This window comes from Myripristis murdjan, chromosome 1 (assembly GCF_902150065.1).
Source record: "Myripristis murdjan chromosome 1, fMyrMur1.1, whole genome shotgun sequence".
Classification (NCBI taxonomy): Eukaryota; Metazoa; Chordata; class Actinopteri; order Holocentriformes; family Holocentridae; genus Myripristis; species Myripristis murdjan.
This window is the reverse complement of record NC_043980.1, coordinates 36203030-36228491: the sequence shown is the minus strand read 5'-3', so window position 1 is coordinate 36228491 and position 25462 is coordinate 36203030. Positions and strand designations below refer to the sequence as shown.

The 25462-nt window shown below is 42.0% G+C and overlaps 1 protein-coding gene across 1 annotated transcript in view; it reads right to left on the bottom strand.

Moving 5' to 3' along the window:
- sorcs3a (sortilin related VPS10 domain containing receptor 3a) overlaps positions 1–25462 on the bottom strand; it is a 198620-nt gene that overhangs the window by 18727 nt on the left and 154431 nt on the right. The window contains exons 8-18 of the mRNA XM_030061117.1: positions 24292–24381; positions 23680–23859; positions 18821–18967; positions 16534–16636; positions 14582–14658; positions 13613–13704; positions 12267–12374; positions 11615–11732; positions 11389–11522; positions 7875–7988; positions 7136–7307 (exon numbers count right to left, since the gene is read on the bottom strand). Coding sequence (XP_029916977.1) covers positions 7136–7307; positions 7875–7988; positions 11389–11522; positions 11615–11732; positions 12267–12374; positions 13613–13704; positions 14582–14658; positions 16534–16636; positions 18821–18967; positions 23680–23859; positions 24292–24381 — 1335 coding nt within the window. The remainder of the gene's footprint in view (positions 1–7135; positions 7308–7874; positions 7989–11388; positions 11523–11614; positions 11733–12266; positions 12375–13612; positions 13705–14581; positions 14659–16533; positions 16637–18820; positions 18968–23679; positions 23860–24291; positions 24382–25462) is intronic.

Sequence of the window (25462 nt, the reverse complement as noted above, 5' to 3'; positions counted from 1 at the left end):
TTTTGGCTTTTGAAGCTTTAAGAAAAAATAAGAGGAAACATAATCATCATCATTATTGTCAATGTATTCATATGCTCATATATTTTTCCGCTCCTAAATGACAAAGTGTTACTCGGCAGATGTGAGCGGAAAACTAGAGTAAAGCCAGGGAAACTATGACTCATGTTATTTTCGCTTTCTCTTTTGGCGAGCGCTCACTTTAACTTAATTGGGGATGCCGGCAGCAGGGAGTGGAAGCCACAGATTTAATTCATATTGAACACAAGATGATGTGATCAGAAAGTACAAGTTAAAGCTACAGGTTTTAACGCTCAAAGCCGACCACTTAACGGGCAATTCGTCTCCACACAAAACCGAATCTTATGAAACATTGTTGCAATACACATCAAAAATGCCTGCCTTTGAGTGGAAAAGAAAACTCGCAAGCATGTACCCTTCAAGTTGAACTTATTGTGTGTGTTTTCACTTTTCCAGTGAATTAACCTCCTTTTTTTGACAATTCAATTTTGTGAAGCGCGGAGGCTGTAGTCTATTCTAAGTGAGATAATGTGCAAAGTTAGTTGTACACTGGCTTTTAGCAATACAAAAATGATGTTAGTGTTCTATCCCTGATGATGTACCACTACTGTCTGCTTTAGCATAGGGATGCCACAAGCAGCTGGAATGACATGTGCTTGTCGAAGCTAATGTTATATCAGAGCAATTTTTGGTTAGAAAAAGCAGAGGAAACATAATTATCATCATTACTGTCAACGTATTCATATACTCCTATACTCTTCTATGCCTAAATTACTGCACACGGACCAACAGGCTTGACAGCATGACATATCTGGACCACCTTTTAAATGACTTCGCATGGACTGAACGAACTATGTGGAAATCACATGTGCACACACAAACACACACACACACACACACACACACACACACAGAGCTGAACACTAGAAGTAGAGCAGGAGTTGAGTGCTGGGCCAATAGTTAGTTTTGCATTAGCATGCACCCTGTGCAGATGTGTGAAGAAAAGGGGAAGAGAAATGAAACAGAAATGCAGACAGACAGATAGTGGCAGGCGTGCAAGTCAATGAATTGTCTGCTGACATCCACACACAAACACACATGCATATTCAGGACCCGTGTGTGTGTGTGTGTGTGTGTGTGTGTGTGTGTGTGTTACACTGATGAGAGAATACTCTATGCGTGCAGGAGCGCGCACATGTGCATCTGCGCATATGCATTCATGCCACTGTGTTAGCATTTGCGTGGTGTGGGCTGTGTGGTATGCAAGTCTTCAAGCTGCCTGTGCAATTTCCTCTGAGAATTACATCTGGCGCTTTCCTGGGATCAGCACACAGCGGCAAGTGTTGGTGGCTCCAGCTGCCACGGCGACCAAATCTGAGTTTATCCCTTAGGCCTGCGAGCACAATCTCCCAGCCTCCCCCTGGCACATTGTAACGCAATGCTACTGGGATCTTCATTTGTAACACTGCATTAGCATGCCAGCTCCGCCAAGACGCACAATAACAAAACGCTTAAGCCCATTGTTTATTTTCCTTCTCCCGCTCTCTCGCTCCCTCTATCTATCGCTAGCTGTGTCCCTTCTTTGTGTGCTTTAGAGTGTGAAAACATGGAGGGGGGTTTGGTTGCGGGTAAGAGGGTGGCTTCTGGGGATATTTCATGTCACTTTGTGTGGAAAATTATACCTTTGATAAGTGGCTGGAGAGAATAGGGAGCGGCTAAGAACAGGGTATTACAGTGCAGTCATTGTTGAGAGTCATAATGATCTGGCACGCGAACAAGATTACAGCTTGGTGGCGCCAATGTCACTCAGCTCCGCTCGGTGTCTGCTGTCCGCTCGGCGTCCACGCTCGTTCCTCATCAGGCACGATGGGGTTTGCTAATCTGCATGAGACTGATGCAAGCCCCGTCTGGCTAAATGTCAGTCTTTGTGTCTGTGCATCTCCCAGGGCTGAGCAGATCCAAACACATTATGGCCGGAGTCTTGAGGCCGAGCCATCAGTGTTGGTTCGCAACAAAAGCGCCGTTGTACGGCTTGACAGGGGTTTCTACACACAAGGCCAGCATTTGTTCAGGTGGGTGTCAAACCTGAACTCACAATGCCAGGGTGATGAGTGAGAGCTCACTGCTGTGATAACAAAAGAGACTGCAGCTCTAAATAATTTTGGAAAGTTTTTTTTTTTTTTTTGTCATTCGCAGTAGACGGAGTGTTATATTTCTAAACTGAAGGTTCTGTTTTATTTTACCGTGATATTTATAAGCCCAAAGTATTTATTCCATGAACTCTTGCTTTAAATGTTTCATTAAACCGTTGACATAATTAAATGTTTTCCAAAAATGCCTGCTTGAATTTGCTTGAATGTTATATTTGGACACATTCTTCTAATCTGTACAAAAGATTAACTGGACCGTGTAATTCATTTTACTCACTGAAACAGAATTATTAAGACTCACTTTGATTTTATATTACTTTTTCAATGTTATTTTATGCCTGTGTCTCATGTGATATGAATAAATGGGCTTTATTACTCCCCAATCAACTTTTTTATACCTCAGAACGTAAAGGATAAATTCACCTAATACTCTGTCAGTGTGTGAAAAAGAATATTAGAGTCACTGTGTTCACTGTTCAGTGGTGCTATTCCAGCGGTCAGGAAGAAGAAAACAAATCACAGAAAATGCCCGGCGAAAAACAACCACACAACATCTTTTCCCAAGTGTGAAAAGCGTTTGATACAGAAAACTGCACTCAAACAAAGAAGAAAAAGTTGCTGCACACTCACAGCACCGATGCACAGATTTGCTTGGACAAAAAAACTCCTTTTAAACCAACAGTTCAGCACTTCAGCACCAGGGTTACCGGATGCCCTGACTTTTCTTTGTTTGAGTACATTCAGCCTGAACCTCACCAGTCCTATGACGCAGACATCTGGCAAGCAAAAATGACAAAGCATTGCTCAGCAGAAGTGACTACAGTAAACCCAGGGAAACTGTGAGTCATGTTATCTTGCATTCACTTCAGTTTAGTTGGGGATGCCGAATGGTGTAATAATGGACCCAAACGAAGGGGTGGCGGGCAATTGGGACGACAGATTTAAAGCAAACTCCAGGTGACTGTGATCACAAACTACATGTTAAACCTACAGCTTGCAATGCCATCAAACATTTACAAGGCAGTTCATTGCCAAACAAAACCAAATCTTGAAATACATTGAAATACCCACTGGAAAAATCCCCTCGCTTTCTGAGTGGGAAGCAAAACTCACAAGCACCACCTTTCTTTGACAATTCAATCAAGTGCTGAGGTAGCAGCTTATTCTATCTGAGATAATGTACAAAGTTAGCTGCACATTGGCTTTATGCATACAGGAATTATTTTTTTTTGTCTTGTATCCCTAATGAGTTCCAACGACACGCTTCAGCGCAGGGATGCCAATGATCTAAATCTCTGTCTGCAGTACGGTGCCAGCTAACATCACAGATCTGGCTAATGTTCCTATTTTTACTGACCAAGGACGTTGGCCATATACGTTGCAACAAGTGTAACAAGACTGTATAAGGTATGATGATACAGAGGACATAAAACTAGCGATATTATGGAAAAGGGCAAAGCCTGTATTAAAGTTTGAATTACCAGTCTGTCGCTCTTTTAGAAAAAAAAAAAAAAGAGAGAGAAAAAGAAAATGCAAGAAAATCACTCAAAAGTAAAATAGGAAATAGAAAAAATAAAGAAGAATCTTGAAAGTGGCTATAGCAGCAATGAATGATTTTTTTTAAAATATGGAAGTAGAAAAATCACTGTCCATTGCACAATAAAGAACATACATACAGGCTCCAGAGCAGCTAAGGTGTTGCCCTACAGACTGAAAAAAAGCAAAAGAGGGCATCATTTGTGCAGCTAGAAGAAAAATACAAAAGTATTAATAAGGGGATGGAATGAGATTGCAAATCAATTTGCAAAATATTACCAGGATCTCTATGACGCTGCCCAAAATCACAAAAAGCTTATGCTATATCTTACTGATTTGAATCTACTGTTACATGTGCTATAATTTTTTTTTATAAGCTGTGACATTACTGTGCAATTTGATTTGATATCATGTTGTAATAACGGCTTCACTAAACTCAGTGATCATGTCATATAGTACTGTAGATTGCTCTCCTGCCACAATGATTCCTATGAAAGACGCAAACGCACACGTCTTTGCTCATTTTGTTGAATACAACGACATTTGATTGACAGTTTATTTGGTTGTGAAATGGTTGTGATATGGTTGTGATCGCACAGGGAACAGATGTCACACTGTGGCTTCCCCTCCACATTCAAAAACTACTGGAGTATCATGATGCCCATTTTTTAAAAATGTAAACAAACACATTTATGCGGTTTATGTAAATTATATTCCTGTCTCATCGTTTTAAGCCCGTGGTGTGTACAAGAGCCAAGTCTTCAGCCAGGCTGTCTTTGATACCGTGACGTACACGGCACATATGACAGCATATGAGTCAAAATGTGACAGGAACAGATCAGTTGTAGTTGTAGTGCAGCGGTTAGTGTGTAAACTCTGAAAGATGGAATGGACGTACAGTTATCTTTTTTTTTGTTTGTTTGTTTGTTTCCTCTGGAGATAAAGGACGCATACAGCTGCTGAATGCCTACTGTGTCCATAAACAGCTGAATAGGACCATTCATGGTACTGGCATATTTCAATGCAGCTATGTCCTGAAAGGCCATCCAACATGATGGTTAGGTAACATCCGGATGTTGGCACAACTTCCACTTTGGCGCTATTTTTTAACCATGAGGGACGTCTTGATTGGATGTTCAAATAACAGTCAGTCATCCTTGAAATGTTTGCTGGGGAAGTATCATCAGGGAGTTAATAGGGATTAATCAGAGAGCGAAGGCATTTTCTGGCAGGGGGGCTATGTATGGCGCGATACCTGTCATGACTTTCATCATTCAGCAATATCACGTCACAACAATCAGGTTTGAGCACTTCACGCAGCAGTGCATGAAGTGTAGGACAAACAATGCCACATAGGGAATGGCATATGTAATGCATAAAAGAAAACATTACAAATCAAAGTAAAAGTTGAATGCATACATAATGTGACTATAAAAAAAAAAAAAAAAAAAAAAAAACACTGTGAAAAGCACTTCACAGCTTGAGTGGAAAGGTGCTAGTTAACTCATAGATCCAGAAGGAACAAAGCCAAGCCCAGATCCAGAACCCAGCTCGAATCGTGATGAGCTTCTCAAATGCTTTCCATCTACGCCAGACCTGTGTTGATGCGAGATTCTCCCCTAACTTCCTCTGCCAAGCTAGTTCGTGGCGCGAGTTTTCCGGTGCAGGCCATGAAGGCCCGGCGCCAGCTCGTGATAGGCTCCCACATGATGGTTTAATGTTATAGAAAAGCCCAAATAAACCGGCAAGGCTATATTTACTTCAGCTTGGAAATTGAGGCAAAATCTGACTCATGAGTTAAACCCAAACAAACAGCGGGCTGGAAACACTAATGCTCCACACAGAGACATTCTCATTTGATCTATTGTACGCATTAATGGTAAAATTAATGAATACCCCGTTGTACATTCTGGTGTATATTATAGCTCATGTGTTTTGTAAGGACTGGGACTACACACAGTTTGGACCCAGTCCTTGACACAAGTTGCTCTAAGCTCCATGAATATAAGACAAGCTATTTACACTTTATCCAGGGATTCTGCAGCACCGACAGCTACAGATACACACACTCCATATAAAAAACAATAGCCTACATTTCCAAGCTCACCCCTTTTTGTTTATCAAGGATTTAAAACTTGATAAAAACCACAACAAATAACGCCAAATATCTGCAGGCAAGACTGTACTCTCCGTCTCCCACTGTTCTTTCATTTCTGCGACCCACTCGACTTCCCTCCTTTCATTCCTTTGATGCCAAACAGACAGTTGAAGTCAGCATAAATTGAGGCGCGGCTGACGTCATTTACTGTAGGTGCACACCAATCGCTGCTCCACCAACAACTCAGGGATTTTTTTTTTTTTTTTTTTTTTTTTTTTTTTTACACAGCCCATCTGTAGCCACAGTAATTCTGCTGTAAAAATAAATAAATAAATAAATAAAAAAGGTTTACGAAACCTCCCAACCATTAAAAAGTCAATACTGACCAATGTCGGTGCACATCTTATCATATCCCAAAACTTCAACACTTTTTCATGTTTTCTTTATTTCTCATCTTTTTTTTTTAATCTGCATGTGCTCTACAGTGCCTTCTACACATTAAATATTTAGGGCCATTTGCTCTCCCCAAGAAATACTGCCATTGCGGGCTTCATGAATATAAATTAAACTTTGAATTCATCTTGAGAATTTTTCCCGAATATAGAGAGCCAATGCCACAAGGATTCTTCACCCCACCCTTCTCTTCTCTCATCACACTGCTCCACCACCCATCTCCCTCCCCCCGGCCCCCTCCCTTTTCTATCAGACAGTCCCCCCCTCTTAAGGAAAGAAATAAGCCTCAATTCCTCAACTCATCACGCAGTAATATGACAACTGGGCCTGGACGAGACCCCAGGGGACAGGCACTTACCTTGAGCTGTTGCAGCGGAAGGAAAGCGGCACTGTTGCTAACGCCCAGCACCCTGCAGTTAATATCAGCGGAACATATTCTGCCTAGATATAATGCGAGCAAGTTGAACAGCGCCGAGGGAGCGCTGGCACGCCCGGCCCTCGCTCTGAGCACGGCGCTTCTCTCTCGCTAACAGGGTCTCCTGTGAGGTCTTTCACTTTTGCTTCCGTCTAATCCGAGAACTCTCGCAGTGTGTGGGTGATTCGGATCCATTTGACTCCACTAAACTTTGAACAGCGGTTACTTTCCTCGACGGCTGCGAGCTGATTTTTGCCAAACTTGTGTGTTTTCGTGTTTCAGATTCCTGCAGCCTGTTTCTTCCGTGCCTCGCGGACTGAACAATAAATGCCACAACTCACACATTGATTGACACATTGATTTTCATTCACTTCGTGCGCCTCAAGGTAAAAATTAATGCAACTCATTACCGCCTCGGATAAACACGCATCCATTTTTGCAAGAGAGACACGGCGCGCGACCCACCTCTTCCAGTTGCACCAGGAAGGTGACGTTGTTGCCCAAGTTGGCGGTGAGTTTTCCGTCTCTGGTGGTCAGCGCGAGTCCCTTTGGAGGTCTGTTAGGGCACTGCTGCTTTCTGGCTGTGTACATCTCCTTCACTCCTTTCGTGCAGTTGTTCAACACCACTTTACGGTACCTTTAGAAAGATATCAGAGTGAATGCCCAAAGTGTTTATTCTAATCTGCTCTACATAATCCATTAGGACTTTGTTATTCTCGGCAGAAGGGTATGTCAGTACAGATCTTGTATCTGTACAGCCTGACCGCGCTAAGACACACTAGATCACTTTTGACAACGTCAGAGGCTGAGACACCCCGCGACGTTTAATCGCAGTGGCAGCTGAAGAAAAAAACACTGCTATACATAAAATACCGCAAGAAAAACACATCTCCTTATCAGTGAAAGAAAAACAACTCGCAGTACAGCAAATGTTAATCAAGTTCGTTTTGCTCTTAAGGGCTCATTATTGCCATGGTTACAGCATTTACACCTTGCGCTTCGATGTTCGGTTAAGTTTGAAGGAGCTGTTGAGCGGGATCTTGAGGTATAACCAGTCTTGAGAAGGTGCATTTAAGGAAAGCTCCAGAGGCGGGCCGGTTGTGTTGTAGAGGAGCCGCGTGGCGACAAAGCCGACTTCACTTGGGGGGAGATAAACCCAGGATATAAATGGAAAAGCTTAGAAGCAGAGCCCAGAGATACTCACCCCGTGCTGTTGAGATAGTTTTGACCCTGGCTGCAGCTTCTGGAGACAGTGGAGGGATTGAACCAAAAGGCGGCCCTGCAGTTCCCATCTGCGCGGCGCTCATATCCATAATCACTATCAGACAACAAAGCACATCCACACGACACCTGATCAATATCAGCATGGGAAAAGGGACATATTGTCATACGGCGTGTTCCATTTCCCTGTCTTATCTATTTCTTTATAACCGGGGACCAGGGGCCTGTCTGCCATAGAGACGCATCATTATTATGTATTGATTAAGGTCGCTGTTGACAAATCCTCACACAGCCGTATGAGGCCGTACGCAGGGACCCCCAGGGCTTGTGGCTGTACACAAAGGGCTGCTAATTCTCACTTGCCTGCCAGCATTCCAATCACAACATGATTTACATCTCACAAAGCAAGGTAAGCAAGTGCCCGCTCTAATAATGGCAATGACATTGATTTATCAATTAATTACCGAGCCAGAACAAATAAACCAAACTAACAAGTCTGTGGCTGACTAGTCAAGTTTGGCTGTGTGATTAAGAAACTGCGGATTATTCGTTAGTGGACTGTCAAGGCATATTGGTTGCACAGTCCCATATGTTTAAGAGGTGACGGGGCCCGTACGGTGTCCATTTGGGGACAAAACAGCCAGGAGCATGTCAGTAACAGTGTCAAAAGTGTATTGTACTCAGAAACAAAGGGCAAAATCAGGACTTGTGGCATTAGGAATGGCACGATAGCAAGACCTTGACAGTGAAATTGAAAACCTTTTTTGAATGGGTGATATCTTCTGGGGGTAGGAGGGGGACCTTGACAATCAGTCCAAAATGTATTCTTTTTTGTGTCACAGTGCATTCTGTTGATTATTCCCATTTTGTTTGCTAGTTCTTTGTAGCTTTGCAGCTTGGATAAACTCTCTGCTTTTCTCTACTCTGCTGCATATAGTATATCAATACAAACTGCACCCTTTTAAACAAGAGGCATTGATTCCACATTCTCCACTAAAGCGGTCTTTACCCAGAGCATTTACAGTATGCTACTGGTAAATCTCACCCAGAGGTTGATTTCTGCATAAAGATGTCAAATTGGAGGAAAGGAGGGTTAAAATAACTGTGGAGAGAAGGAGCCGTAAAAAGCAGACCGGAGGGATTCGTTTTGTATCAAATAAAGCTGGAGAAATGCCATGGTAATGATCTGATGACAGAACAAGGATTATATCACTTTGCACAAGGTGGAGTGGAAGTTGGGCTACCGTGGCCAACAGTCATTAATCATTTATTTGAGGTGAGGGTGTAAAAAAAAAAAAAAAACGAAATAAAAGGTAGTTTAACTGTGAAATCTGGTTACAAGAGCTTTGAAGTTAGATTTTTTTCCCCCCATATCGTACAAAAAATATCAAACATATTCTGTATCTGCTGGTTGCAACGCTTCATTGAGCAATATCACACTTACACAGAATGAAATATTGAAACCCAAGATATTGTTTTATGGCTGCAGCATTACACCAAATAAATATCTGGAATTGTGCATCATTGCTGGATCCCTGCAAGGGAGTACGGCCTAGAAACTGATGTCACTCACTGGCTTACTGACCTGTGGCTGTTTTTCAGAAATAAGATAGTTGACGAAAACTAAACATTGCTGGGGATGAGTCCGCCAGCACAGCCCTGCCTGCTCTGGTTTTTAAACACATTTCTCTGAAAATTCAGCGGCACATATTTGATATCTTTGGCAACCTTGGGATCTCCACTAGAATTTAAAAGCGGCAAAGAGCAGCGATGATGACCTGAAGAGGTTAATGGAGACTCGGTTTCGATTCAGGCACTTTAGCGAGCAAATCTAAAAGTGTTGACATAAATTTGAATCTATCAGACCTTAAACGACCTGTTTTTAGAGGGATATCACATAACCACCGTCCATGAGACAAAGAAGGTTTATTTTTGCATAGATTCCCGTCGCAGTTAATTCCTCCCTGGCTGAGATGAGGGCTTTCTAGCCTGGTCAGATGTGTAAAGATGGCCTAAGACAACAGCAGGTGTCCACCATATAGCACTGCCTTTTCATGAAAGGCTAATCAGTAAGCATTTCCGCCACCCATTTGGCAGGCAAACACTCACACACATCGGCGCCAATTAAAAGTTCCGTTTTTCATATACATTGCTTGTGAAATACTCATTTTGGAAGTTTAGGCGTGAAGCGCATCATCCCCTGCAGAGCGTGAGCGAGAGTGCAATACACAGGCAACAGATCAGACCCAGACTCCAACCTGAAAATAAAATAAAACAAACTTCACACTGCATCAATGAAAACCAATTAGTACTCACATTCTGACCTTCTACCAACGCTTATTTACATAACTGCTGTATGTTTGGGATGAGTTTTTTTTTTCTCTGTTCCCTGCTATTACAAGATAAAAAAAAATACAAGCTATCCAGAATTTGCATACAAATTGAAACTATTTACACCCCTCATCTACTCAACGGTATTATAAGCATAGCAAGCGTGCAGACAGACATCACGCAGGCAGACGTTATGAGCAAATTGCATAAAACGATCCCCAAACTTATCTGATTATAGGGAAACTAACTGCAAATGGACTAAATTAATGAACAGCATATGCATCAGAATCCTCGTAAATGGCTGAAAATTGTCTTACAGGATGAAAAGTGCAAACTGTGTACGCTTTATAATTCCTCCCTCGTCAGAGCTGCAGGCTTCAGTTGTTGCGCTACCAGCTCGGCATCACAAAAGACAACACATCAGGCTTATCATTAGCGTAATAAGCGACCCCTTTCGCACATCCTCCCTTACCCTCCGAGGTTTTTTTTTTTTTTTTTTTGTTGAGCAGTGGTGACCCTAGCCTGTGCAGTGGCGCAGTGTTGCTTTGCTCTGCTGCCAAACTCTCTGCAGCATTTCCAGTTTCTCTTATTCATCGTTCTCTTTCTTTACAAAAAAAAAAAGTAGGTAATATCCTCTTTGAGTGGACGGAGACGCATATTATTCAACAGATATATGGATGCATTAGTAAATGGACTCCTTTTCGTGGTTAATTATTAAAGAGAGAATCGTAAGGCAGCGGAGCAAAATGAACGCCGTCATTTTTTTTTTCTACTTTTAAATCATTATTTACGCAGGAAATTTTCACCGTGCATGACATTGCTCTGACCTGCTCTTTTTCCAACAATGTCTTGCTTCACATTTATACGGCTGCACATATTCATAACCGGGGCAGCTGTCCAGCACAACCACCGTGCAAAATAATGAGACGTGTTTAACGCATCATTTTAAAATGGTATGTCTATGAGTGTGGCGCTGTAACTGAATTTCTCCTTAACCAGCCTGGGGAAAGAAAGGTTATCCTGCTGTAATTTTATTTAAACAAATCAACAAGCTATTATGCTGAGCAAAAAAAAAAAAAAAAAACGCAGCACAAGGATACAAGGATACAAGGACATTTATTTGTCATTATACAACAGGTTGTATAGTGAAATTAAAACCTTCTTACCATTCAAAATCATGGGCTCGGCAGATGCAGGACTCAGCTGAGAGGATTCTGGAGTAGTCCTTCCCCAGCATGCAGAAGTTCCCAGGCCTGCGCTTCATGTAAATCTGTTTTTGCCCCATCACGCACGGCTCACCCTGCCGGCACAATAAGCACCACAATTAAAATGATTTTTAATTTTACCTTAGCCCATGCATGCGAGGTGTGGGGCGTGGCTCTCATTTTATACCTGGTTATGCAAGTGCCACGTCTGATAGTCCTCCTCAGTGCACCGCCTGGTGAAGATGGACTTGTAGTCTATCTTGATGAGCTGCCACTCGGAGCGGTGGCTGAAGTGTCCGAAAAAGCTGCGGTGATCAGTGACAAAGTTCAGTTATCTGCCTGATGGCAAGAAAGCGATAAGAATTTACTGTCCAATGGCCTTAATATCACATGCTTAACTAGTCTGTATTGATGGGTATTCAGAATAATGGGAAGTGACAAGGCCTGTCAGAACTTAAAGTTTTACTGACGGCAGTTGCTTTATTGAGGGATTGAACTGTCCGTCTTAATACGATCACCTAACATAGCTATGAAATGATCTTTCAGCCACTAAAGTTAGACTTACAGCCTTTAAGATACTTGTCTCTCATAAATGTGGCTTAATAAAGACTAAACACCTCTGTGCATTGAGATGACACTTCCCCTTAAGTTCCTCCACCGTTCTAGCCTTTTCGCTGACAAGAAACCCCACAGGACTGAAGAGAATAGCAAAAAACACGGCATTCACTCCTCACTCAGGCCACAATGCCCATCCCCACAAATAAAAGCCCCGGAATGGACACACAAAGACGCGAAACCTTTTAACATGTCATCCCCGCCTTTTAAAAACGTGGACTTACGTCATGATCTGGTTCTCTGCCCCGGCCTCCACCAAGACGCCGTCCACAAACAGAGGCACCAAAGAGAAGCTATGCCGGGTCCACTGCCTCCCCTCGTCAAAACTGACCCTGTGTGTGTGGGTGTCAGAACGCATTCCCATCACAAACCCAGCAACAACAATGGCAGGGAAACAGACGTTCTCTATTAGAGCCAGGTCATGGGGGAGGATTTAGGTGGGGATCAGAATGGCTGGCTTGTCTCGACAGACGAGTCTCCGAGTCTCTGTGCAATTAGCTACTGTAGCTTTGGGTAAATATCAAAAGCGGGCGCATAAAAAGGGATATTAAAGAGATAGTCTGTCTGACTATCAAAGCGGAGACGCACAAAACCGCTTTCAGAACACATGAAAAGAGGAGATGTTTTGGCATCAAAAGCGAAAAGAGCAACGTCATGGGTCCTGGGTAGAGTCTACAGAGTGGTGGAAAAAAAACAACACTAGAATAGAACTGTTTCATGTTTGACTACAAAACTGCAGAGGGAGAGGGAGGCAGGAGAAAAAAAAATTGGACAGCTTTCATCATCGGAGCCCGGGTTCTATTGATTCTGACAGCTTATCAACATCGGTGCAGGAGTGAGAACAACTCGGAGTACCTGAGTGTGACACGGCTTGAAACAGTGCTGAGGCCTGTGCTCGGGAGAAAGAGAAAATGCCCCTTGTTGCTTTTAAAACCGCCTTCATTTGGCTAAAAGCACTGACAGCAAAAAAAAAAAAAGCGTTGACATGTACCTATTATGAGATTCCAGCCAGGGAAGTGTTCAATGTAACTCTAGCTAAGAGAGAAATACAATTGTTGCCGAACAGTGCGGTGGAGATATACAGGCTTCTTACTATCTATCTGTTTTTTCCTCTGTTCCTCCACCACACCACTTAAATTGGTTGGGAGACAAAAAAAAAAAAAAAAAAAACTCAGCAGGCTACACTTCACTGCTTCTAAAACTAATTTCAAAATTGTTGCAAAAGCGATTGGAGAACAGATCTGGTCTCACTTGGATTAGTCTGCACTGAGGCAAAGCGGAGGCACCCAATTTGGCAAGAGGAAGGCAACATGTTAATGAAAACACTAAAAGGGGGGCTAAGGCTGCTGGCTGTTAATAATAAGTGGGGTGAAAAAAAAAATCCCCAAATTAGGTTTTCGAATCCCTTTTTTGGGGGGTGGGGGAAGAGCAACAACCAACGAGCACCGTTAAATGGGTATAATATCACAAATAATTCATATGCTCATTCTTTTAGTGCAGAAATAACCTAAAAACACATGTCATGGTAATACAATTTAAGACGGGGAAAAGGAAAAAAAAAAAGACGTACCACAAGTGTCTGGTTGGCACTGATGGCTGTTTCACGGCAACAAGGGCTCCTCCTTTGTCCAGAAACCAGACGTTGTGCTCCTCCTCAAAAATCTGAACACACACACAAACATCAGGAGCGGCGAGTGCAGCGTCATATTCACAGGAGGCAGTCAACTAAATATCTTTTTCATAATTTAAATGCTGATATAGGGAACTTGACTGAATTACATAGGGCTGGGTGATGTGGGCAAATATCTTTCACCAAATACCTCTATGTTATTATTGGAAGGATATTGTAGGGATGCCTATTTGTGCTTTGTAAAATATTTACACGCACTAGATTTGCAATAAACAATAATTATTAATGTGGACCCGGCAGGTGGACAAATCTAATAAGCTGAGAAAATTGCATTCCTTTACCGTAATGCTGCTTTAAAAACCAGGAAAACCCCACATTTATGCCATAATCACAATGTTGCAACATCCAAAAATCCCACATAATATCTAGTATCAAGATACTGATAAAATATTGATAGATCGCTCGGCCCTAATAAAATATGGAATAACTTTAAAGGCAGACTGTGTAGTTTCAAAGGTGATGATGATAAAAAAATGATGAATGCAAATTAATTCTCAGAGAATTTAACTTACACGTGCCTCAAGAGTTTAGCACAACTCTTTTACCCCATTACAACCCAAACATGAGGGCATTTTGCTCATTTTTTAATGTTTTTTTTTAATGGACATGTGATATTAAAACATTGGATTTAAGAGAGATATAACAGTGTTGCATCAATGCCATTGGTTATCAGAGCTCGGACTATGAATCTGAGGGTTTCTTCAAATGCATCCTTTTCATTAGTAAACAAAGTGAAGCTACATAGTCTACCTTTAAGATAAGGTTACAAGGTTACTTTAACGTTTTATTTTTGCAAGCTGTTATTAAATCAGCTTGTCTTGATCTTGGTTGGATTCAGTCTAAGCTCACCTGTCTCCAGCTGTTTCCAGCATCAGACGATATGAACATGCCAACATTGTTGTAGGACAGTTCCGCTCCAATATTTCCTGCAGTGAACACAAATCAAAAGAATATATGTATTTTATGCGAAATAATGACACTGAAGTTGTACAGATAAAGGGTTAAACTTTACCAAGGACGCCGACTCCATGATGAATTTACCGTACTGAGTCGACTCTCGGATCAGTTGCCTCTGTCAGAAGTTTCTATGGGTGCCTGCATCACTCAGCCAACATAATATGAGGCATGGAGGAGGGTGATGCATCTATCACTCTGGCACTTCTTCTGTATTACAAAACAATGCCTTCATCGCTTTCCTGTGAGTGAGCCGAAAGTGAGCTCGATTCTCCTGTTGATCTGTACACCGTGTTGGCCTCGGCTCAACAAATAGGCACGTGTTTGATCTGGATGGCATTTGTCATGTTGGTGGAATGATGTCTGACGTCTGTAAAGGCGCAGCGGGCCAGCGACCCGCAGCGCCGAGGCAAAGGCTTGGCCAGCAATACGCACACAGACACTGTGCAAGCATGGGCGGGCTTATTGAACAATCTCACGCACCACAGACAAAACAGAAAGATCCAAAGGCAAACATGTACACACATGGACATGAACGAACACACACACACACATGTGCGTGTGCAAAAACCCAGCCTTTTTTGTGCTGATCCCGCCACCAGTATTAACGCTTCCTTTCTTCACCTCTCTTCTTGGTTCAACTCTTCTCTCAAACACCCACGCACACTTACACACACATTCTGTCTCTCTCGCTCTCTTTTTCACACACACTTACAAGAAACACATAACCGCTTGGGTTACGAGTCCTCAAAGCAGGTGTAAGCTCATATCTGACTCATACTAAGTCCCGCCCTCCAAATGCAAACCGACCAATCACAGCTTGATAAACGTTGCCCTCAGACATACATCTGTTTCTATAGACATTAATGAAGTTTCTCTACATGTTGAGGTGTTTTCAGAGGTTTATGGTGCTGCATAAAAAAAAAAAAAAAAAAAAAAAAAAAAAAAAATCTCTTTCTCTGTGGTTGAACACAGAAACCTTGTCTGGGGTAAGTAAGAAGTGATCCTCAGTGGCTTTGGAAGCGTGAGCGTGTTCCTGTGACAGATTTAAAGATGTTAATATGGCAGATTTAGAGATGTTAATGATGTTACTGCCCTGCTCAGCGTGGCTTAAACAACCTCTCACACAGATGCTGTGACGGGGCGGGGAGGGGGCATGCTGTTGTTGCACTGACTGGCCAGGTAGCTGATTAGAAGGATCACGGTACACACGATGGGAACGACCCTGAGGCCAAATGCTGTATTTGGCAATCCCTGCATAATGTGTTTGGTCACCCTTGCATTGGATAGTCTCCTTTACAGCAGATATTCAATCATCATGCCGATCGATATGTAAGTTAAATATCAACGGGACTTCAAGTGCAATATCAATAAGCCATAAATTCTATTTCAACAACATGTATTTTAAGGGGTTACTATGGATCGAATCCTTCTCGGTGAGATACACCCACCAGCGCTGCGAATGTTCAGAAAATCTGTTGCCCATTTATCGCCCATTTGCTAAAACAGGCTTGAGATAAGGCCTCACCCAACCAGAGCACCAGAGTAACAGGAGATTACTAATGGGATTGGATGCAGATGATCCTCTCCCCAGGCTTTTGTAAAGTACTATATTTCTTTTTGACCCTTAACCCCTAAAACAACAAATCCCACTGGCAATTTCAGATGTGGGTGGTTCTACAAAAAAAAAAAAAAGTGATAGAGGCTAGAGGCTGTAAAATGTGTTTGTTTTTCATAAAAGGAATCATTTATCACAAAATTTTAAGACATGAAATGAAATTACTATTATTTATTTATTTATTTATTTTTTGGACATTGCGCAACGTCCGGCTGCGCTTTAGCCTCACCTGTGGCGACTATGATCCCTGGCGCAGAGCTCTTGGTGGAGATCGTTCCTGACAGGTAGGGGTTCTCGGACATTTGCAGTTGGAGATGGAGGGAACAAAAAGGCTGGAGAAAGGAGGTATAGATGTCTTAATTGCAAGCTAAGTCAAAGAAAACAAAGAGGTTAAAACAACAAAGGGTTTCATGTCTACAGTACTACACATACATTTTGTTTTCTCAGAAAAGCAGTTGTTATATCAGATATACCGCTATATCAAATATCAGTTAAGGCTTCAATAAAATGTAATCTTTGAAAGACATGACTGTTTTCCTAAGCAAAGGTGTTATATTGACTGATTACTTTAAAAGTAAGCACGTTGTGCTTTACTTTCATGCCAGCATTCATTTCGCAGGAGGCATTAGATTGCTCAAATCAAGAAATCTTATTTTGAAATGAAAGTCTTCCTGTTCAGAGTGAAGATTACCGATTTCCACACTTACTATGAATATGTTATACATTCATCTTAATATTCTAGGTGTGCCCATCAGCTTATTTAATTAACCACCAAGTAATGAAGCAGAAATGGGAATGTGAATCTTCTGCTGGAATATGATGTGGTAGGGACAAAACACCAGAACAAAAACATCAAAATACAAGCCAAATTCATTAGTCTCCCAAAGAGCTCCAACTGCGCCTCCGTAGGTTTTGCTAATTGCATTTTATCTGTCATTAATACAAAGAGCAGGGGAATTTGCATAAAAGTATGAAGTCAAGTCTCCAGGGCAAGCATACAACAGAAGACAATTACGTCTGTTCACCGACCAGAAAAAAAAAAGTGTCCGCTTTCATCTTTCCAATTGATAGCATGACACTGGTGTAAGGACACCAAGGGCACCGGGACTGAACAAGGTAATCAAAAGGAATCTGCAACTGTAATTAAAATGTCACATGAATGCACAATCACAGTGAACCTGTAAGCCAGCCCACGTGGCCCCGCAATCACCTCTTAAACAGCATGAAGTATCAAACAAGATTTCCACTAACAGTCAGCCTAAGTTGCAGGGAGTCTGCCTAATGAGGAGGGAAAGGCCATCAACAAATGCAGTATGTCTATACCTGCTAGTGCAGCTCATCCACCATATCTTTATAAAGCATTTGTTTTTCGGAGCAAAACATGTGCTCCCCCGAAGTGAATGCATTTGAAGATAACATCAGTGCTGTTTTACAATAAGACTGCAATGCAGCAAAGATCAAGTACAATAATACCCCTGTTCTTTTTTTTGTTTTACAGTCTAAATTATTTCTGTTATGTGGCATCTTTCACACTACTTTCTGTTTATGTTGCTCATATGGGGAAAAGGTTCTTGACTGTTTCTGATGTATTAAATATTCTCATTACATAATGTTGCTTACTACTTTGGTAGTAGAGGCTTTATACGGTATTGCAAAGCTGTAAAGACTTAGAGTTTCCTCCTTTACACTGATATTGTTCCTTACAGCCAGACTGAACTTTGGTACAGTGTTAGGTTGTATAGTATATTATCATTAGTTGCTCTGTGCTGTCCTGTGCTGCTAATTCACAGTGTTGTATCTGTGTCTCTCCATTCACCTCCATAGCTCCGCAATACAGCTCCCAAAATAGCATTTTTAGTACATAAACAAAAGCAAACAAAGCAGATAATGCCAATATAAATCACAACAAGTCCCAGCACCCATTTTTTGAGGAAATCATATGGCTCTTTTGCTGTTATTTTCCTATTTCGAAAGTAGATCCAACAGGAATCTTCCGCAAACGCCTGAAAGAAGTGACCTGAAGGTACTTTCACAAATAATTGCAATTACCCAAAAAAAGTAGGTACCAGGGCTTTTTGTTTTTCATCTTGCCATAATCCGCTTTGTTCGAGATTGTTTATGTGCTAATAGTGTTATTTTGGGAGCTGTTTTGCTGTGTAAGTGAATAGAGAGATTGAAATACAGTGTTGTGGAATAGCAGCCCAGGAGCATGGAGCAACTAATGAGAATATTTCACCATCATGTGGACTCACCCAAAGAGAAAGCCCAGTGAACTATTCAATCCAACCCTCTGCCAAAGTTCAACTTTGCTTTTAAGTATTTATTGCCATTAGGATCCAATGGAATATTTGTAAAATATCAGTAATAAATAAATAAGTAAATATGTAAAAAAGGTTTATGTTGTATAGCCCAATTTTGTTCTTATATCAGTAATTTCACATGGCAGATTTAACACAAGCATAAATAGACTGCAACTATATATTTCTTTTATTTTGAAAACTACAGCTACATCTTACCAGTATGCAGTGAATGTCATTCCCATCCAGATCAACAGCAGGGGCCTGCAGTAGCCTCCAGTCTCGGCCTTTGTTGTAGGTGATGTAGGTCTTCACCTGGCTGTCCTGCCTCTTGTTAGCGATCAGCATGCCTTTAATCCCTGCCACCTGACGGGCACAGACACAGAGCAGGTTGAATCTCATCTGACCCCTTTAAATACATTCTCTGTTTTCTGTTTTTATAGGAGGAGGAGGCTGCGGCCAATGTTTCAACAGTTCTGAGCTGCAGATGAAAAAGCGTAGCCAAGCCTCCCATCAGAAAGGGCATTCTGTGTTCTGAGGCGGCAATTTTTACAAGACAACAAGCTCAGCTGAGTGCAAATGGTGAGCTTTTTCTCTCTTGCTGCAACTGACAGTCTGGCAGACATCTTAAATAGAGTCAGTTGAATTTTCCTCTACCGTGCTAAGTGCTATCTGTAATTATATCCCTTCATGCAGCCCAGACAGTTCTAAATAATGAACCAAGTGATACTTGGTGTGTCACAATGAGAAACCCCTCCAACATAGACACACACACACACACACATACACAAAAACACATACTTACACACATGCATACCTCCAGTTCCTGCAGAATCATTCTTAAAAAGCCATGCTGTCTCTGTCTCTCAGGTATTAGATACATCCCTCAACCACCCTAAAATATGAAATGCAATTGAAAGGAGAGTCACACCATACGGTTGCCATAGTGAAGGGCTCCAGTTGGATGTCTCTCCCTCCCCAAAGGGCCTCGTCTCTGTAAGTGGCACTAATAGGCAGCGCATTTGACATTGTCATAGAAACGTGGTGCTTGGGATGGATGCGGCTAATGAGGGTCCTCCCTCCCTCCTCCGACCTGATCTGTCAATCAGCGGTAATTATTTATTGTCTCCACCTCTGGTATCGCACACATATATGCATGCACACAAGCGCATGCACGCACGCACACACACACACCGGCACGCAAGCCACATCTCCCCACCAACACGCTTTTCACTCGATCCATCAGTCACATCACCCACACTCTTTCTTTTTTCTCAGCGACAAAGTGAAGGACACAGACATAGATCTCCATTCTGGAGGTGTAGAGCAAGAGATGACTTTCAGCAGTGTAGCATAAAGTGTACACAGGTGAATACACTTGAGAAGACTGTGTCAAGGTGTGTCACTACTCATGCCTCACTCATCACAGCTAGAGGTAACAGAAAGGTGAACTGAACCTCCTTGCAGCCCCGGCTCTGACCTTCCCCATGCCTCTAAGCAAATAGCAAAAAAAAAAACCACATGAATAATAACAATGTGGGCTCATTAACACACTAAATGACTTAGTTACGGTTATACAGCCTCACGACAGATAAGGGTTGTCATTTTCTAGAGGTGAGCCAGCGCTGTAAATGTGAAACGATGGATGCTGGGTATGTATGTATGCAAGGAATGATGCGTAGTTCCCACAGTTCACGGCATTTTTTTCTTACATTTACTGTGCCTGACATTCCTTTTGCACAGCATAAAACCCTTTTGTCCCCATTCATCAGTCAGTATGTGCATGACTGTGGCATTCCTTAAATTCATGTATATTTATTCGACTTCAAATTAGGTTAAAGTCATACTGATTGTGTAGTCTCAGTGCTCAGAGCTGTAGAGGCATGAGTGCCTGATGGTGCTAACTAAACATGATCTTATGGTGGGTCTACCGAATAAAAGCCACTGCAATCCCTGTTCCTGGGCGGAGGTGGCTATGAAAGAAATCTAACAGATTCTAAGTGGACCAACACCACCTTTTGACCACCAGCAGGCCCTACAACCATCAAGTGCACTCTCTAGTATGTTGCTGCTGTCTTTTTCCCTTTTCAATGTAAAGAAACAGTTCACCCAAATTAAATAACTAAATAACTAACTAAATAAATAACAACATTTTCCACTTACCCCTCAATCCATGTAATTTCTGTGAGATTTGGTGAGGTTTCCAGGTTGCTGCAATCCACACTGTCTCCCCTCTCTTTAATACAGTGGGGCTGGATTGAACTGTTATTTGTTTGTGGAGCTCAAACCATCAAAATGGCTGTCCATAAATAATATCCAAAAACAATGGCATGGTGTAATCCACAGCTGTAGGGGCGATTATTTTGAGTGGGAAATATTTCCAGCCAAAGAACAGTAGCAAAATATATCTCCACCTCCAGTGTGTAGAAATTGGGGATAGATGGATGTAGTTGTAGTTTGCTAGTATTCTTCAACGGGAATTAGTTCCCAGCAAAACTCTTCATGCTGGGTGTCAGTGTCACTGATGTTGGCATACCACACTGGAAACCTCACCAAATTCCATGGAGAAATATCCTTTTTTAGTATTTTGGGTTTACAGTTTCTTTACTATTTAGAGGGTAATTATAAATAGAGCATGTTCCTTGACCAACACTTTCAAAATATATGGTGAATTGTAAAAATGGCATGACTCTCAGTCAGTTTTTCTATGTCACTGAACAGTTTAATACCAAAAATGCAAGGCTGTCCTCAGACAGTGGTGAATGGACAATTTTCCAATTTGAATTAATGAAGCTTTCCACATTTCAATATATGGCTCATTTGCTGAATCATAGCTCTGTGGGCTTAAAGGCTGCTGGCAGGAAAACGCAAACACGAGGGCCACATCATCATGACCGTTGGCATCAGCCAGATCATCTAATACACTCCACCAGCAACAATCCACTTCATGTCTTCAATCACTCATTCAAAGCTATTTATAGCGGGACAAGAGCGAGGCACAGAGAGGGAGAGGGAGGGAGAGAGCGAGACAGTTAAATGATTTCTGGTACAGTGCTTCATTGTCGAGCCGAGCCAATCAGAGGCACAACTGTGGGAGAGCCACCTGCCAAATCACCTCACATATTGAAAAAAGTTTAGCAGTGATGTAGAGCACTGATGTCAACAGAGAATTAGTTTGCACAACAAAGGCTCATGATTAGAGAAATTGCCCTTATCCAATCTGATTGACAATAAAATAATCCTTCTAATTCAGAAGATAATTGTGCAATTTTCTTTGTGGAAATAAAATAATTGATTCTCGGATAGAGAATGCGAAGAGAATGGAGGACTATGGGGAAGAGGCATGATTTCTGGGAAGAGGAAAAAACACAACTTTCACAACTCCTTTGTCTCCCTCTGCTCTGTCTGGAACTGCCTTTTCTCTCTGGAACATTAGGTCTCTGAAGTGCTGTTTTTCAGGGTCTAACAGCAATAAACTGGATGACTTCCATAGCGTACATCCCACCTTGTGTAATGGATTGGAATTCTCAAAGACACTGGTGCATCATGCGTCTCTTGTTAAAGCTGAGATCAAGAATGTAGCTGTGAGTGTGTAACAAATGCAGTTAAATTGCAACTGCTGCATAGTAATAAGACTGGTCAATGCATACCCACACCCACACACACATGCACACACACTACATAGGCTTGGAAAACTAATGGCATTGTTAATTACCACACCCCTGCCACTGCTGCTGGCCAATATCTCACTTCCTTCACTCTCTCAGTCACACCTGCCAGTGCCAGAGTGATAAACCGGGCTCAGCAGACTGGGGGAAAAGGTGGGGAATCCACTTACCTGCTGTGCATGCTAATAATGCAGCCACACAGCTAGCCAGTAGGCTAACAAGGTCATTACAAGTCCAGAAGTGCATGGCAGTCAGCCCCATTAAGCATGCTCTTTATATATGTTGGCTGTCAGGAAGATAAAGGACCACAAACCATAATGAAACCTATCCATATAAAACAACTACAGCACACTCTCTAGGGGAAATCCTTGCATGTATGCACTCATTTAAACCATTACTGCAATACTACCGTATTAACCTCAGTTGTTTTTCAAACTTTCCCGGGCTAAATCACGCCTTCTTAAAGGCATAATTCACCCTCTTTGGAAAAACTTATATTATTTTCACTGTTATGTAGTACAGTAGTAGTACCATTTTTCTCTTATTGTTACTGAGTGCTGGATATTGTCTAGATGCTCCAAATGCTAACTGTAAACCTCCTAACATTGAGGGGACGACCCCTCCCCCCACCCCTTTCCCAAGCTGAAACTACTGTCCCACGTAACAGCTACAGGGGTAGTGAAATAATGCCATTTGATTTCAAAATGGGTGACCTGTCCCTTTAAAAAAAAAAAAAAATAGATATTTTCAAGCCGAGCCTTACTTTCACCATCTTGACAGGTGATTGTGTTCAAAATGTCATCCCTTCAGTTTAGCGTGGAGTGCTGCTGCCCAACACACACCCGGAAGGTAAACCCAATATGGTGGCCATTACAGATTCCTTGAATGGACAATGGGCCCTTTGGAGCTCTGGGATCCTCTGTGACTGCACAGGTGGTGCTTATGCCACCGATCACAGAAACACTGTAATAATATCATTTGCTTTATTGGCTTGAGAAAGAAATATCATTGAACAGCTGAAAATGTGAGGAGGCGGTGGTGGGAATAGCAGTTTTTGTTCCAAAGCAGAACTGTAAAGAGAGTTCTACAGCCAGAAATCTCAGCTTCTGCTGAGGTAATAGCTGAGTCACAAGTATTGATCTACAACCCTATCATACCCCCGCAGATATATTATGGTCATTTGTTGTTATGGGATTGTAAGATAGTAAGTATCACTTGTTACTTTTAACCCCAAGCTTCAAAAAATAAAGAAAATATAGACTTCTTTAGGGCCAGTGCTCAACTGTTTATATAAATTTTTGAGTGCTGCTACATGCATGTATGGCAGGAGAGAGAACTAACCACTTTTTATTGAATTCTGTGAAAACTTTTTGTATCCTTGCAGGGCAGGCACATTTATCAGGCGTGTACCTCGTACAAGTCCAGCATCTGGTTCCCCCCTATCCCTCTGGTAGTTTTGACATTCTCCATGGCCAGTGTGAAGTAGATCCCTCTGGTGTCAGACAGGTAGAGGTTATAGGTGTCATTCTGGTTCCACTCCTGCACCGCCGCAAAAACCTGCTTCTCATCAGTGCTGACGATGTGTAAATCCTATCAGAGAGTGGGCAGAGATTAAGAGGAGTTATGATTGGAGGCTGAGAGGTGACGGATTAGAACATGCTGACCCTTTGGGGCTGGTCATGGGATCAGCGTTGTAGTGTGAATACAAATGTCTGATGACGCGTTGTAAGGTATACAGCGGCTCACTGAGGAGCTCACTCTGAATGATGTGCTACTGGTAAAAGAATGAGCAGGAAACACATCAGCACTGAAAGGAAAAACAACTGAATGAGATAGGAAACTGGTCATGCACCTGATTCAGTACAATTTCATTGATTTTTAGTATTCTATGTTGAATTCCCCAATGTCAAAACCAAAGGTTTGCAGAATAATAATGTTGACTAAATAACCGCAATCATTTGTTGACCATTCTGAATCCGTAACTGACTTGTATGATTCATGGAAAGTGTTGCTGTGACTTACCTTAGGCAGAGAGTATTTGGGCAGTTTGATCTGTATAAATGGGTCTCTCTTGTAGGACACATAGTAGGTGGCTCGTCCAGATGTAGGAACCTATAAAGACAAGGGGCAGTTCATTTAACATAAGCCTATGCCTTACAGTGCTTCCTTTCTTATCTGGCAGTGCTGCTTAGGTGTCATTTTAGTTTCAGTACAGTTTGTGCAGAAAACAGTATTTTTTTTTTTCCCCGCTAAATTATCGGCCCACTGCTGCTCTATTTTCACATTTTCTCTCAGACTGCTGAGGTGGAACTGGACAAATGCTGAGGAAAGCTTGCGCCAAGGCCTCAAGTGTAACGAGTATCATATTTTCCCCCAATCAGTTAAACTGGTGAGTGAACGTACATAACCATTTCTCTCTGCCCGGTATTTTTCCAAGGCATTGCAGCGCGCGAGGTATCCAGGTTGCTTTTTCTTGGCCCGGCCACTGATAGTGATCTCTTGGCTTGTATTCAGAGGATGCTGCCCTCTCTAGGTGTCGATGCACTTAGTGGTCTCAAAGTAGACTTTGGTAAATATCGTATAGGACAATCAATAGCCTCATTATTCTTTGTCAAGAGAAATCTTTAAGTTGCCAAACCAAAACTCAACTCCTGTCCAGAGGAAAGTCATCCTTAATGATCTACACCCTGTGCAAACACACCAAGTTGTTAGCCCTTAGCTTATGCAGCAGAAAAATACCGAGCTGGATGGTGTTAGAGACTTCATCATTAGCCCTGAGGCAATGGTATTCAAGCATTTCACACCCTGTCATGCACACACAAAGACAAAACACAGTGAGAATGCAGCTTAATAATCTACTTTTCCTCCCTATTACTACCAATTTAAAATTTCATTGGAGGAAACTCTTCAAATCAAACCTGTGACTTCTGGTTTAAGGGAAACGATATCACTATAAATGTTGTATGACAGGACCAATTCTGATCTTGTAAGTGCTCCGAATGACTCAGAAGAGAGAAAACGAGCTCTGAGAGGAAATATAGCAGGCTAGCAGTGAGCACCGCAGAACGGTCCCACATGCAATCGAGTGAAGAAGCAGGAGATCGATGGCGGGGTAACCAGAGGCGGTTTGAACTTTAAGAGGAATTGGTATGATTGATTTTTTTTCCCCTCATCCCTTTCAGGATCTTTCGTC